The sequence below is a fragment of the Arachis ipaensis genome, chromosome B07, assembly GCF_000816755.2.
Source record: "Arachis ipaensis cultivar K30076 chromosome B07, Araip1.1, whole genome shotgun sequence".
Taxonomy (NCBI): Eukaryota; Viridiplantae; Streptophyta; class Magnoliopsida; order Fabales; family Fabaceae; genus Arachis; species Arachis ipaensis.
The window spans coordinates 11864011-11880878 of NC_029791.2; the positions used below are offsets into that span (position 1 = coordinate 11864011).

Sequence of the window (16868 nt, forward strand, 5' to 3'; positions counted from 1 at the left end):
ATAAAAGTAAATAATTTTAAAATATTTAAAATTTATTATAAAAAAATAAATTAGATAAAAATTAGATACCATCAAATTAATTTGAAAATAATTAGACTAGTAAAAGTTTCAAGTTTCAACCTATATAATAAGTAATTTACTTATTCATTTATTTTACAAAGTATTATCTATTTATAGTCCTTAGTAACAATACTTCTAGGAGTAAAAGACAAATAGGTCCCTAATCTTTTAAAACGCGAACATTTTCGTCCCTCAAGATTGAAAAATACATTTCGATCCCTGACGTTTTAAAACGGCCGACAATTATACCCTTCCGTCCGTTTTGGGCCAAAAACGGCAACGGAGCCAGCTGACATGGAGGGGCAGTGAATGACGTAGCCGTTGCAGTTGCTGAGGTGGATTGGGACGAAATTTTAGTGGACAAATTCGTCCCTGAAGTGCCAAACGACGCCGTTTCCACCAGTGAGCCCTATTTCATCCAAACGCAAGGTGGAAGTCATGGCCGCTGCTTATGTGATCGTCCATGATGAGTGAGAGAGGTTCTTCATGCACAAGACCTGGACGGGGATCTTCATGCGCTGTTGCAAGAGGTTGTAATCGAGATGGGGTTGCGCTGAAGTACTTCTGCGGCGTTTATGCCATTCTTTACAAGTCAAGAACAGCATCTAATCCCAATAGGATGTTTCTCGAGTGTCCATTCTTCAAGGTGAGCGATTATTTTGATAGTAGTTGGATGAGAGTGTTCTGTGTCTAATTATGGTGTTATCTGAAAAATTGCTCCAGTAATGGCCACTAAAATTTCGTCCATCCTAAAATTTCGTCCATCCTAACTCTGGCTGTCTATCCTAATAACGGTACCATGCCCAGGACTCAATAGTGGCAGGGGAATGAATGAACTTACCACTGGAGTGTTGGAAAATGAAAACCACAGATGTTATAAAATCTATTGCTCAAAAATGTGTTCAGTTGGAAATGTGATTCTGATTAAGGATCAGTTTTACTCCTTTTGCAGACAATTTGCAAGGTAGCATGTGTCAGAATGAAAAGTAATATATTAAACTTACACTTCTATGTTAAGGAACCATCATTTATGAATGTGGAAGGCTAAGAACAAAAACACTCAAATTGGAACATTGTAGCCACGTATTAGAGGGGGGGGGGAGCATTGTTTATGCTATCTTCTGCATTTAACAAATAACACCACAATTTGTCATAATAAAGAAAGCCAGGTTAAAACTTTTCAGGAACTTATTTTGTAACATCAATTATCAAAAAAGAAAAGAAAGTTAGCAAAAAGACTATAGATAACTCAACTATCATCTTAATATGAAGAATCCAAAGACTTCAATTTTTTGTTAAATACCATGATAGAGACACTGCATGCAGATAACAATTTCTTGTTTTGTTAAAGAATTTCAAGAACTTTGGCTTCAATTGGTTCTTATGACTTCCGTGAAGCGCACAAGGTCCAAAGGCGCGTGAAGGATGGTGACATTGCAAGATAACTTAGAGAGCAACCAAACTCTCAAACAGAAAGATAAAACAAACACAACTTTACCAAATCACCAAACCATGAAGAAGATCAACATCAATAAAATGAACTCAAATTCATCATATTCAACAAAGATCCATCAAATTCTAAGTCAAAATAACGAATCAAACAACCCAAAATCAAAACAAAAACTTCTTTTTTTTTATCTATTTTGGGAAAAGATTAATAAAAAACTGACACTGTAGAGTGTGTTCAAGCACTTGGAGAAGCCACCAAGACCAGGGAAGCCATTGACATTGTTGGTTCTACTGATGCAATTCTTCTCTAACCTTCTCACAGTTTTATCCCCAACAAGTTCGCCATTTTCATTAACTGAAAATGCATCTGGGCAACTCAGAGGGTGAAGCCTTATCCCACAGAAGCAGAACACAACATCACATGTCTCATTGGGTCTTTTCAGCTAAATCCCTCTCACTTTCAGTGCATTCTCTAAGTCATTCACACATGTTTCTGAGTCATCTGGTAACAATGGCATCTCATATGATGATGACGATGTGTGGGTATGGCTATGGGTTAATGCAGTAGAAGAATATGCAGAGTATAACCATGATGCAAGAACAGGGCAGCACGGTGTGCGGTGGAGCTCCATGTCAGAACCACCACCACCACCACCTCTACAAGCATTCTTTATACCGTCAAATAGTTCATCTGAGAGTGTCAAGGGGCAACCTTTGACATTAGATTGTTCAGGGAATGCAGGGATTGTTGCTGTTGATGGATGAGATAGGCCTGGGCTTGGGCTTGTGTTTGGGAGGATGGGCTTAAGGGTTTGAAGGGTTGTTGTTGATGATGAGTCATTGCACATGCAGCAATAGAAGAAGAAGATGATAATGCAGAAGAGGAAAAGGGTTAGTGGTAGTGGAGCTGACATGGTGTTTGATGAAATGTTTCTGAGAGAAAAAGAAAGAAAGGGTATAATTATCCACTAAAATTTCGTCCCAATCCACCTCAGCAACTGTAACGCCCACATCATTCACTGTCCATCCATGTCAGCTGGCTCCGTTGCCCTTTTTTGCCCAAAACAGACAGAAGGGTATAATTGTCGGCCGTTTTAAAACGTCGGGGATCGAAATGTATTTTCCAATCTTGAGGGACGAAAATGTCCGCGTTTTAAAAGATCAGGAACCTATTTGTCTTTTACTCATACTTCTAGCTATGAAAGTAAGGGGAATAAAAGAAGAACACCATGAATGATATCGATATTAAAGGTATTATGAATACAGGTGAGTTCTAACCTGGGGCTCGCAAAATCAGCCTTTTCATGATGCTCATATGGTCTGACACGGTTTATAGATTTTTTTTTTGTCTCTTTTTGTTTTTTTTTTCCATGAAAAAATAATATTTATATAGAGACCTCAAACGATTTATGTTTTTATAGGAGTATCCTTTCTTGATCTAGAAGCTGAATTGGTTCGAATGGGTCTCATAAAAATCAGGCCAGCATGTTTTTGTTGGATAGTTAATAATAGAGTGATAATGAAAATGAAAATATATTTTTATAAAATGTAAAAAATTTAGAAAATTAAATCTGATATACATGATACTGGAATGTGGAAAAGTGTATGTCTTAACTTCAACCATTGTTTTAGCCGTCTCTAGAAGCTATTGTTGCAACCTTAACCTTAGCTTCATGTCCCGAAGTTCCGAAGAGAAGTGTAGTGAAAACTGGCAACATAATACATTTTAAGAGTAAAGTATCGTTTTTGTCCCTAATGTTTGGGTAAGTCCTATTTGTGTCCCTAACGTTTAAATCATCCTATTTGTATCCCTAACGTTTATAAAAGTGATTCAATGTTATCCTACTATCAATTATACTAACAAATCAGATTATATTTTTCAATTATTCTCACTTGGATGTATTCATTCTCAATTAGGTCTCACTTGAATGTGTTCGATTTTAATATTATACCCACTATTTGTGTTTAGATTCAATTATGTCCCTATAAAAGTAAATTATGTAAATGTTGTAGGAATTAGTTTCAACTTTTGATGAGTTATTTTTCGGAGTGGATCATCGATTCTATCCTAGACATTTGTATTCTAACTTCAAGAAGAGATTTTTAAAACTCAAACTAAAGCGTTCATGATGTGTAATTGACGGCAGGATAGCATTGAATCACTTTTATAAATGTTAGGGATACAAATAGGACGACTTAAACGTTAGGGACACAAATAGGATTTACCCCAAACGTTGGGGACAAAAACGATACTTTACTCTACATTTTAAAGATACACTGAAAATAATTTTTCACTTCTTCTTCTTGACTGTATTTTTACTCACCCCTATTATTAATTTATACAATTGTAAACCTAATATTCTGATTATTTTTAATATAGATCCACCCACAATAAAGCTTACAAATTTGATAGAAATTATATTTGAGTATTGATTGCCCTCCGCGGGCTCCATTAATTGTTGTGATAATAAGGTTATTATAATTTGTTATTATGTAAATCATTTAAGTTGGAGAAAGATTTAGGAGATTTGATGTAGATTTAGTTTGTTTCTTTGTTCTTTGTAGGCCCAGGCCCAAGCAGGAGAGAAAGCCTCCTTTAACCATAATGACGTCTCTTTTGAGAGTGAAGCACTACCAACTTATTTATCCGACCATGGAAATGAGTGATGATGGAAATTACTTTTGTGATGCTAAAGAACCTCTAAGCGATAAAGGCTTGGACATGGATTCTGAAGCCGATGATTTTTTTGACGATAACTTCTATGAGAACTGGGATGGCAGGTCAATTGATGGTATTAGTGACCTTGGTAGTTTTAATTTAAATTCACTAATGGTGGATGAGATTAAGATGCTACATTTTCCATATCTTAATGCCGCCTTCTCTTTCTACAATTTGTATGCCAAAATGAACAGGTTTGCTGCAAGGAGGAGCAAGTTGAGGCACAATGTTAACAGTGATATCACGCAACAATCATTTGTTTGCTTTAGAGAGGAATTTAGGGAGACAAAATCCTATGACGAGAGCAGTCAACGTAAACATGAGCCAAAACCGGAGACTAGATATGGATGCCAGGCTGAGATATATGTTCATGTCCATATAGATACTGAGAGATGGATCATAACATATTTTCAAGAAGCTTGTAACCACGTTCTTGCTAATGAATTGACCTTCATGCTTCCGGGACATAGGAAGATGGATGCTGGCGCAATCAACCAAATGAACATGATGTTGAAAGTTAGGATAAAGACTCCTCAGATTTATGCATCCTTTGTCAACACATTAGGGGACTTCCAAAATGTTCCATTGTTAAAGAGAGGCATGTATAGCCTAATAGAAAAGCAACAAAGGATCTTAGGCAGGGATGCCATAGCTTGCTTAAAGTTCTTGCAATCAACGGATAAAAACGATTTCAGAATATTCGTTTGATACTTGGCTGACAAAGAGGGTCATTTGGTACATGTTTTTTGGTCTAACAAATGTAGTCAATTGGATTATCATATCTTTGGAGATGTGTTGGCGTTATGCGACATATCAGGAAAATAAGTACATGTGCCCTCTTGTTGTGTTTTTTGGTATAAATCATCATAACCAAACCATTGTGTTTGCCGCTGCTCTTGTCTCAAATGAGAATGAGGATACTTATATTTGGTTACTGCAACAATTCTTGGAATGTATGAATGAAAAAGCTCCTCAATGTGTTATCACGGATGGTCACGGAACCATGAAAAAGGCCATTGAATCAGCGTTTTCTAGTACCTACCCCCGGTTTTGTGCATTGCACTTAATTAGAAATGCAACATCCAACCTTGGAAACCCAACATTCACGTCCGAGTTTAAAAGATGCATCCCTTTCGATTATGAGATATCAGAGTTCCAAGACCGGTGGGTGATGATGGTTTCAAAACTTGGCCTCGAGAATAATCAATGGGTGTGTGACCTTTATGCCAGGAAGAAAATGTAGGCAACATGGCACATTTGTGGGCATTTTTTTGGGGGTTTCAGGATGACATCTAGATGTGAGGGGTTGCATTCAATGCTTGGAAAATTTGTTCACTCGCGGCACAATTTGAGAGACTTTGTTAAACAATTTTTTTGTTGTATATCGCAAATGAGGTCAAGGAAATGCCAAACTGACCTAGTTTCTGTGGTAGACAATTTGGTACTACAAAGTCGGCTCCATGCACTAGAGAGATCAGTTACAAATATACTCACAAGATAAATATTCTTCCTTTTCAGGGCGATGTTGACAAAGGTGTGCACTTGGAAGGTCTGATCATGCACACTCACACCAACATGTGAGATTTACACCCTTTCATGGTTGGGCAATTCATGGAAGGAGTGACAGGTATCTCACTACCCTAGTTCTTCCATTTTTAAGTGCTCTTGCATTAGGATTGAATCTCTTGGTATACTACTTTGTGATCATGTTGTCACAATACTTGTACATTTAGACTTCACTGAAATTCCAAACCATCTCTTCTTGGCAAGGTGGTCAAAGAATGCTAGGTCAAGAGTGAGGGTGCTCATGGACAAGGGACTCTTTTGTTGGGATTCCATGGCAATTGTCGAAATTGGATGTTGAAGGATCTTTATAAGGAGATGTGTGTGCTTGCTTGTAAAAAAGTTGAAGAATTTATGGATGTCACTGGTAAGATTAGAAATGAAATCATTCGTCTAAAGCAGCTAGGAGAGTCACCTGAATCGGTCAGAATACATAAAGCAGCTAGGAGAGTCATCTGAGTTCACATGCCTGGAAGTGGGTTCGATGAACAAAAATTGAATATCAGTATCCTTGTCTTTGACATGAAAACTCATCACTTTAAGCACTCAAAATGACAAAAATATGCAGTTAAAGAGAAAGACAACATACCTCTAGTTTAGAGGTCAAAGCTTCAACTGCAGCAGAGAGTGCCTTCACACTTCCTGTTAGCTCACAGTAGAGCGGATTCTCATCCTACAAGACATGCAAAAATGATAAAGACATGATTTTTCCATACGACACGGCATGAAAGTGACAAAGGCCACTTACATTCACAAAAAGTTGGGTTAACGTGGCTCCATCGGGTATTTCATGTGCCTCATCGTTCAAGTGGCACTCAATATCTTGGTTGGGAGAGTTTTCGACGTCCATGGTGGTTTTGACTTGGAATGAAGGGTCTATGATGGTTGGCTGAACTTAGCTCAGTACGTGAAGAATGGTATCAGCAGTGTGTTTGCAATTTTAGCTGAGGGATCTCCATCCTATTAATAAAATACGAGTATTGATACAAATAAAACTTCTCTATTGCAAAGCCATTGTGTCTTCCCATAAAAGACAGAATGCCATTGCCAAACCTAGTTTAACTCTGCATTGCAACAGGGAGAAAGCCTTCAAACAAATATTTCTCTTACTGTGAATCTGATATATATCGTAACCTGCTATTGTTTGTCTACATCATCTTAGTCAATATAGTACATCGAGAAAGGCGATATAGGTGGAAAGGGTAACACCGTCATTTAAGTCACTCAATAATTTTTGAATTGGAGGATGATTTTTATGCCAGCTTACATTTATTTTCTAAAAATTAGTTCATTTTAAATTAGACCGTTAGGAATATATTAACAGGATTTGCTATCACAACGGATAATCATTCCCATCCTAATATAAGTTTGTTATAATTTTTTGAAAAGATGTTTTTAGTCCAAAATAGAAAAGATAAAATAATGAGGATGATTTAACCAATTATATTAGATTAGAATTATTGTATTTTATATTAGGACATCAGTATATTAATAAGTATATTAATAATTAACAATTTTATAAAGGAGCAGTTTGTGGTAACGTTAATAAATTATTGTCTTGTATAATATGTGGATTTTTATTGGATATTTTGGATAATGTTAATGTTATAAAATTAAAATTTTGGATATGTTTTGATGAAGTTAATTTTATGGAATAATTTTTTTTCAGGTTTTGAATTCTTTGTAAATTACTTTTTGTATTTTATGATTATTATTTTTTATATGTTGTCCAAGTTATAACATAAGAGTGGACAGTGCGATTAGGAAATTAGGTGGGGTTTTTTTTTTTGGACAGGGATCCGGGCCAACAGCCCACCCCAGATCCAGAACAGAAAACCCAAACAAGGTCCAAATCCAAACACCATTCCATATCCTAACCCGGTCCCCTTTCTTTTCTTTCCTCAGGAGCTACGCCTACCACATTTCATTTCTGCAACCCAGCAGATTCCCCACCCCCTTTATGCGATTGAGGGATGTTGGTTGTTGCTGCATCAAAACGCAATGAGCAAAGCTTGAAGCACACCGTCGAAGGCCGTTCTTCTCTGGTCTAACCCCGCAGCCATGGCGTCTTGTGAGCACGAGCCAGAGTGCATGTTCACCGCCGCTCTCGACAATCCCCAACTTCCAGAGACAACCTCGCCAATCTACCAATATCACAGATCGAAAACCCTAGATCAAAGTCAATGGGCCACCTTCGCACGCACCTCTAACAATGCAGCAATCCTCCTAGCCCCTCTGCCTCATTTCCAAGATCTGCTTTTGGTATCCGCGTAGTGTTCTGGAATGTCGAGTTGTCCTCCACGACAACCTAATTAGTACTCCTCGGCTCCCAAAAAGCACCTGTCAGCAATCAAGAACTGTTTGCCAATCTTGAGATGGCAAGATGATCCTTTTGGAGAATATTCCTGATGGACAGTGGCTTATACATGATCCAATTCTGGTGGAGAGTACCCTGACCTGTGAGCTTCGCCACTTCATGCACTAATGAGTTTGCTTCTCTGGGCACCCAGGTAAAACCACAGCTTGGAATGCCTCTTACTAAATGTAATGTCTTCTATTATAACTTGAATTTCTGCAATTGTTGCATGCGATTTTAGTGCCTGAATAAGTATCTGATTATCTGATTCTATGATAACTTTCTGCATTTGGAAATTTCATGACATGATTAAGGCTGCCCTAACTGCTAATGCCTCTGCAGCTAATGGCGAAGTGGCGACTATGGTGGAGTTAATTCCTGAGAGAAGGGTCCCGTTATGGTCTCTGAATACCGCTGCAGTTGCTCCCGCGGAGTGTGCTTCATCGAACGCTGCATCCACATTGCATTTGATCCATCCTACCAGTGGTGGTCTCCAGGTAACCCTGCTGCCTGTTCTTGTTGCATTAGTTGAACTCTTTGCTGGTTCCTCTGCCGTTTCTGCAAGTTTTAGTTCCATTTGTTTAGCTTTGCGAATCACCTTTATAGGATTAGGAATAGACTTCTGATAAATCGCTTGGTTTCTAGCTTTCCACACTTCCCAAACTAGAAAACCAACCTTACTGCTGCAAAGATCATAATTATCCCCTGTAATCAGCTTCATTTTTCTAGAAGATCCATCAAGCACTTCCCAAAAGAAGAAACTGTTAGGACATAAATCGCTTGGTTTCTAGCTTTCCACACTTCCCAAACTAGAAAACCAACCTTACTGCTGCAAAGATCATAGTTAGCCCCTGTATTCAGCTTCATTTTTCCTAGAAGATCCATCATCCACTTTCTAAAAGAAAAAACTGTTAGCGTCGTAGGGTAGCATTGAATTTGGGCTCCATACCAAGCTGCCCTTGTCCAGGGACATAGCAGCAAAGCATGCTCAGTGGTCTCTGGTTCCTGCAAACAAATAGGACATATAGGGGTGTTAGTTATTCTTTTATTAAAAAGATTTCCAAAAACGAGTTAAATGTTATGCGAAGCTCTCCATATAAAGGTTCTGATTTTCTGAGGAACTCTTAATTTCCAAATCTGTAGCCACAAAAACTTTAAGTCTTCACTAGAAGATGGGTTATTAGTACTACCGAAGCTCCTTTCATTCCTAGAAACATGGTATCCCGTCTTGATAGTATAGTTGCCATCTATTTTGAAAGGGCAGCTAAACCTATCCTCCCTTCCAAAAAAACTTACTGGGGTTCTAACGATTTTATCAACCGAAGCTCTATCAAAATACATCTTTAATTTATTCAAATTCCACCCCTTTCCCTTAACAATCATATCTTTGACAAACCTAATATCAAGATTTCTAACCACAAGATTCTTATCCATGTTCATTATCCACTTATCTTCCAGGATTCTCACTCTCTCTCCATTCCCTATCAACCACCTTCCATTTCTCAAAAGAAAATCCCTGCCATGTACAATACTTTTTCACATCCATGATGCCGCCCTTCCTACTTTAGCATCCTTAAAATCCTCGTTTGGAAAGTAAATAGCTTTAAGTACCTGAACCCAAATTGCTTTAGGATTTTCCAAAATTCTCCATGCTTGTTTTGCTATATTCTGACTATATAAATCCTTAAACCCAATACCTCCATCCTTTTTACTGGCACAAACCTTATCCCAACTCTTCCAATGGATACCTCTTTCCTTTCCGGAAGACGCCCACTAAAATTTGGCTATTCTCTTACTAAGCCGATCACAAAACATTTTAGGAAAAAGAACCACATTCATAATATAGGCAGGTATCGCTTGAACAATTGATTTGATGAGGACCTCCTTCCCAGCTTGATTAAGGAGTTTTTGTTTCCAACCTCCTAGCTTATCCACCACTCTGTCCTCAATCCAACTGAGAGCTTTATTCTTTGATCTTCCCTAGTGAGCCGGAAGCCCAAGATACTTATCCGGTTTATCCCAAGCTGAGAAACCCAAAATCTCTTCTATTTCAACTCTATTCATAATAGGCATCTGGTTTCCGAACGTGATCCCAGACTTGTCCAAGTTGATTCTCTGTCCTGAGGCTTCAGTGTATATGTTCAAAATAGTAACGAGCTGGTAAATTTCCTCCTCACTATCTTTTGAGAAAATTATACAATTATCCACAAAAAGGAGGTGTGAAATAGCTGGTGCAGTAGGGACAATTTTAACTCCCGAAATTCTGCCTTCTTCTCTAGCCTTATCCATAAGGATGGTGAAAACATCAGCCACTGTGATAAACAAGTACGGCGATAAAGGATCTCCTTGCCTAAGCCCCCTCTACAGCTCAATGGTCGTCGATAAAAGTCTATTGATCTTAATCTTATAACTTACTTGGCTCACACACTTCATCAACATCTTTTTTCAATGCGGGTTAAACCCAAAAGCCCTTAGAGTTGCTTCTAGAAATGACCACTCTATCCTATCATAAGCTTTATTCATATCAATCTTAATGGCTAGGTTCCTGGAAGCATTAGTCCCTTTCCTATTCAAATCATGGAACATTTCCTGCACTATTACCAAGTTATCTTGAATCAGGTGTCCTCCCACAAAAGCACTCTGAATGGGTAAAATGATCTTATCGATTATTCTCCTAAGCCTAACAACCAACACCCTAGAAATCATCTTATAAATAAAGTTGTAGCAACTAATCGGCCTAAGCTGATTAAGGGTTTTCGGGTGGTTAGTCTTAGGAACCAAAACTATAAAAGTTTCTCCAAAGCTGCTCGGTATATTTTTGTCACGAAAAAAACTCTTGACAACATCACAAACCTCTTTACCGACAATTGTCCAGTACTTTTGAAAAAAGATACCATTCAGACCGTCTAGTCCTGGTGCCTTAAGACTACCCAGACTGAAAGTAGCCTCTTTAATTTCTTGATTAGTAACCTCCTGCATGAGCTCCCCATTCATATCCTCAGTCACTCTGACAGGAACATGGCTTATGCAAGCAATCATATCTATATTCTCTGTAGTCGTAAAAAGATTCTGAAAGTGACCTGCTGCAAGCTTGAGAATCTCCCTTTCCCCACACACCCAATTTTCTGTAGAATCCTTAATCTCTCTATCCTATTTCTATCTCTTCTTTGAATGGTAGAAGCATGGAAGAAGGAAGTATTCTTGTCCCCAAAATTCAGCCATTTCACCCTCGACCTCTAACCCCAATATTTCTCCTCTTGTCTCCATAATCTGGTAATCTCCAATTTAAGCCTGTTGATCTCCTCTTGCTGAGTCTCTATAAAATCCGCTTCCTGCAAATGTTTGAGGCGAAGCTTTAAACTTTATATTTCCACATCTGCCCTCTTAAAGCTAATTCTACTTCATTTGGTTAATTCCTTCTTACAGTTATGCATCCTTCGATTTAGATTTTTCCAATGATCAGAACTAGTATAGCCAGAACTGCTCCATCCTCTCCTTATAACAGCGTCACAGTTGGCATGGCCCACCCGGAAAGCCTCAAACTTAAAATTTTTAATCCTTCTACCTCTAGGATTAACATCGAAAACTAGAGGAGTATGATCCAAGCTAATAGGCAGTAAGATTGAGAGTGTGGCATGTTGGAAAGCTCTTCTCCAATCCCAATTGACGAGAACCCTATCAAGCATCTCCTTAGTAACACAACCATTCCTTGGATTACTAAACCAGGTATATTTCATCCCTTGTAGTTCCAAAATCCAAGAGAGCATTGTCATGTACAAAATTCCTAAAAAACTCTATTTGACTACTCGGTTTAGGGTGCAAACCTACCTTCTCATCCTGAGAAATGACATTGTTAAAGTCTCCGATCATCACTCTTGGTTGTACCAGACTATTATTTAGAAAAGTTAAATCTTTCCATAACTCCTTCCTTTTCTTGTAATCTGGATGATCATAAACAAAAATAGCCTCCCAATCCTTGTCATTGCCATTAATAACTCTAGTTTTAATAAAATTATCACACCAAGCATAAACATGAATATTTACATTACTCTTCCAAAAAATACAAAGTCTCCCGAAAAGCCCCCGAGATTCTACACAAAATATGTTATCAAAACACAACTTTCTCCTAATTCTATCGCAACTTAGTTTAGTGGCTTTAGTTTCCATATGGAACAAAAGGGATGGCCTGTGAGATTTACAGATACTTTTTAGTTCATGTATTGTCGAAGGGGTCGCCATTCCTCGACAGTTCCAGCTGACGACAATCATGGCTGATGGTGGGGCATGTCAAGGCCCGCCTCCTCAGTCATGTCTGTTCCAGCATCATACTTGTACTTCTTACCTAGTTGTTGCATACTAATTTCCTTAGCTTCCTTCGTTTCCTCCTCATTAACTATATTGATGCTTAAATATCTTTTCCTTTTGAGGTTCAGGTGCATTTCTAAGTTATAAGCCAGCTCCAAATCCCACTTGTAGTCATTCCTCTGGTGAGGCTTTGCTATACTATCCTCTTCCATTTCTTGCTGATCCTCTGCTAGTTCAACGAAATACTTCTCCCTATTTTCCATCCTTTGAATCATGGTCCTGGTAATTGTAGTAGCAATTCTTTTCATTTTTGGTTTTTCCCAATAACACCACAGCTGATCTGCATTTTGACTTATAGATTCTATCCCCCTCACTGTTTGTTCCAGCATTTCATCACTGAGTTGTTGGTTTTGCTGAGACCCCTTCCTGCCAAAAAGCTTATTCAACTCTTCCCTGATTGTTAAACACCTGTTATTGTCCTTCCCTCCTTCGTTTACTTGTAAATTTCCTGTTTCTATCTCAGTTACCATCAGCCTAGCTAGCTCGAGCTCATTCTTTATTGTTCCCATACCAAAAGGTTCAGCCTCCTTATTTTCCTTGGCTTGTACGTGGTCCTGATCCCTGTCATCATGTTGCCTTGTGTCCCAATTATCCTCTTCTGCCACATGAATCTTATCATTCCCTTTCGTCATCCTATTTATAAAGACAGCTAGCCTCTCACCAAATCTTGAATGTTTGTTTTCAGAAATAGCATGCCAAAATGATAGACTTTACCCTTCATGAGCCATATCTAGAGATACAGGAGTAAGTGAAACGAGAATTGTCGTAGAAAAAGATAGAGGAACTAAAAAAACTTCTTAAGAGAGGAAAGTCTCCCTGAGAGAGATAAGGCGGTCAATTAGGCGGTGTTTAAAGTTCATCAAACATCACATGGCGAGTTAATACTCAAAATGGCCCCTGAAATTTGGAGACAGACTCAATTTGACCCCCAAAATTTCAATTAACTCAATTTGAACCCTCAAATTTGAATAAGTGACTCACGTTAGCCCTTCTGTTAATCTCCATTAACGGCACACTTACCTGGAATGTTAAGTGACACGTGGGCTTGACATGTGGCCTTATTAAACCTTGATGACATAGGAAAAAATTTTTAGACTCAATTTAGTCCCTTTTAATTAATATAAAATCCTAACAAGTGCCAAATTACCAAATTGGTATCGTTGTTTAGGTGTTGGAGAAGATGATGAGGAGTACCACCAAGGTTCCGGAAGCTGCAACAGATCTCATTCACATGGAAGTTTGGATAGGAATCCAAGTCGAGCTAGATCTGGAAAGGTTCCACACTGGTGTGGTTGTGGAATGCGTCCCATTCTTCGTTGGTCTGGAACAGAAGCAAATTCAGAGAGACTATTTTTTGGATATCCAAACTATAATGTGAGTTCTTGAATTGCTTCCTTCTTGAATTTACATCTTCTTTTTGTAATACATGCATAATTTATTTTGTGATTTTTGTTGTCATAGACCTTTGGGAATAGATGGTGTGGACTTTTTATGTGCGCAAATGGCGTGAAAGAAGAAGACATGACTGGCAGACATGAAATTGAAAATAGCATTGAGTATTGGAAGATGAACGTGGGTTGGAAGATTAGTGCAATAGAAGCTGAAAATTAGGATTTTAAAAGTATGGAATAGTATTTTGAGTTTCTTTCTTATTTTGTTTGTAGTTGTATCCATTGGCTATACCTTGGGTGTAGGAAAGTGATGAATAAAATTGAATTAATGTCACTACAGTTATGTTTTTTTCAATACAAATCTGTTTTGTAAATTGTAAGTTTTGACTAAACTTACAAATTCAGTGAGGATATTACAAATAGGTATGATTCTGTAAATTAAAATTTGTGACTAAAGTTGTAAAAGTAAAATGGTAAGAATAAACAAGAGACTGATTACAAATATGCAAATATCAATAATAAACTAACTTGTAATTTATCTACCAAATCTCTAAATTGCAAAATAAGTTATAATAATAAAACTTGAATCTGATTTCATAGGTCAACCATAGTCATGATAATGACCATTGTAATACATGATAAACCAAGAGTGATGTCTAGAATGTCATCATTATGACAAAAGGCATAAACAACCACTGACACACATTTCAGCCACAAAACAGCCACAAAATGACTTCGAAACACACAATTTTGGATTACATTTATCAATTCATGCACAAAAGACAACATAATTTAATCTCTATTTCTTCCTTGGTGTTTTAAAGCCCGGAGTGGGGACAAATTTCATAAATTCTGTAAACTTTAACGCTGTCTCAAAATTAGCTTCTTGCATTAGTTCCACACCGAGAGTTGCTCTTCTTTTATGCGCTTTTTGCATTAGTTCCACACCGAGAGTTGCTCTTCTTTTATGCGGTAGCTTATCCAGCCTTGTGAGCGGTGGAGGTGGAGGCACCTACATGTAATTAGAAATATTTAATGAACTATTATTGAACCCGATAAAATAAAAGATTGCATGTTCTATGTATTCCAGGTCTATGACAATGTGTGTAATTAGTAAAATGCTAACAGTAAAACTAAACATCTCGAATTGAAACAAGTTGAATTTGTACTCTTTAAGTACTCTATAGCACATAATTCCCATACTAAGTGCTAGTATTCATAACTCTCCACTAATTGCTAGCATGTTTATTTATGTTTAACCGATATATAGAAAAATTTAAATAACATATATGCTTTCAAACAAGTATGCATAAGTATTTCCTAGAGGGAGAGCAGGTCCTTATGATATGTTAATAAGTCACGTTTAATTTTGAATATAATAGTATATATTAATATCAAACTCTTAATTAAAACAAGTTAAAAATAATAGTGTAATTAAAAATCTTAAGTATTCTACAGGAATAAGCCACCAACATTTAACAATGTCAGCATAACCGAGCTCCTTGTAGTAATTTCTTAGTGAAAATACATTCAATCTATTTTCATCTAGTCCAATTAATTCATCTGTATTGTCCGTTTTGTAAACTACACTGCCATCATTCTTTATAACAAAGCTGCCTCCCTGATGATAGACAATGATTAACAAATCACACATTTACAAATATAATTCAAACAATTAACAAATTAACTTCAACATCCAAGACCTTTCATATCATGCATCAGATGATTCTACATTAACATGCCAATCATTATTTTTTCAGAACAGAAAATATAAAAATTCATATATAAAATTTATCCGTGTAACAACAGCTACACAATTTTTTGTTAGCCATAATTAATAGCTCCGCATTATCACATTGACAAGCATAATCTATTTACTCATTCATGAATTTCTCATTTTATATTTTCAAAAAAAAAAGTTCAGCTATTGAAATCATCTATAGACAGAAACTAGTACATAAAGAAGTGGTAGACTTCACTAATTTAGATATGCTTTCTTCTCTGTAACACGGTTAACGTTAATCATAATTAATCTTTTAAAAAAAATCCCTAACAGAAGAGGATCAATAACTAAAACTATCTTCTTTCACAATGGACCCAATCCATTTGAGCATCAAATAGAGTATAAATTAATGGCCTGTAATCTTCTTTCACAATGGACCCAATCCATTTGAGCATTAAATAGAGTACAAATTAATGGCCTGTAAACCCCAACCAAGAGAAGACACAAAACATAACATTGAACCCAAACATAGAATGCTTGCGTTACTAACCTTTTTTGGAAAAACAGTGGTGCGCACCTTCTTCTTCCTTGTACTAGCAAACGAGAACGTGTGCGACAAGCTTTGTCGGCGCCTTACACTAGCAGTGACATTGATCTTCCACAGTATGGTGCATATGGTGCATGTGAGAGAATGAAGAAGAATTTCTCTGTTTTGAGTGGTTTGATCATTTAGAATGGAAAACGCTGTCTTTTGAAAAGAGATTACACGCCAAGGAGAAAACGACATCGTTTAATAAAACCACATGTCAAGTCCACGTGTCGTTAATGGAGATTAACAGAAGGGCTAACGTGAGTCACTTATTTAAATTTGGGAATTCAAATTAAATTAATTAAAATTTTGAGTTAAATTAAATATCTCTAAATTTCAGAGACCATTTTGAGTATTAACTCTCACATGGCTTGCTTTTTTACATTATGGATGTGATTATTGTCGTTCTCTCCACGCCCAAAATGCCGCTTCAAAAGAATTGTCCTACCAAAAATCTAATTTGAGCCAGTTAAAATAAAAAATGAAAAACACAATTAACATTGGAAACAAAAATGATGATTCCCTAACAAAAACAGCCCAAGGCTACCAAAAATTAGCCCAATAAGTAAATTATTATCATTCACTTTCATCACATGAAGAAGGAAATTACCTTCCTCACCAGTGACCCTTTTTCTAATTGTGTACGTTCTCAA

The 16868-nt window shown here is 37.1% G+C and overlaps 2 protein-coding genes and 1 pseudogene across 2 annotated transcripts; 1 reads left to right on the forward strand and 2 right to left on the reverse strand.

The window, feature by feature from the left end:
• LOC107606602 lies at positions 1170 to 2481 on the reverse strand (annotated as a pseudogene).
• LOC107606601 (protein FAR1-RELATED SEQUENCE 5-like) lies at positions 4115 to 5471 on the forward strand. The gene is made up of 2 exons (XM_016308645.1): positions 4115 to 4826; positions 4924 to 5471. The coding sequence occupies exons 1-2, from the start codon at positions 4115 to 4117 to the stop codon at positions 5469 to 5471; spliced, it is 1260 nt and encodes a 419-aa protein (XP_016164131.1).
• LOC110264858 lies at positions 14480 to 16847 on the reverse strand. Its single transcript, XM_021107320.1, has 2 exons — positions 16177 to 16847; positions 14480 to 14915 (listed from the first exon to the last, which is right to left on the reverse strand). Exons 1-2 carry the CDS (start codon positions 16411 to 16413, stop codon positions 14703 to 14705), a joined length of 450 nt encoding a protein of 149 aa, XP_020962979.1. The 5' UTR covers positions 16414 to 16847; the 3' UTR covers positions 14480 to 14702.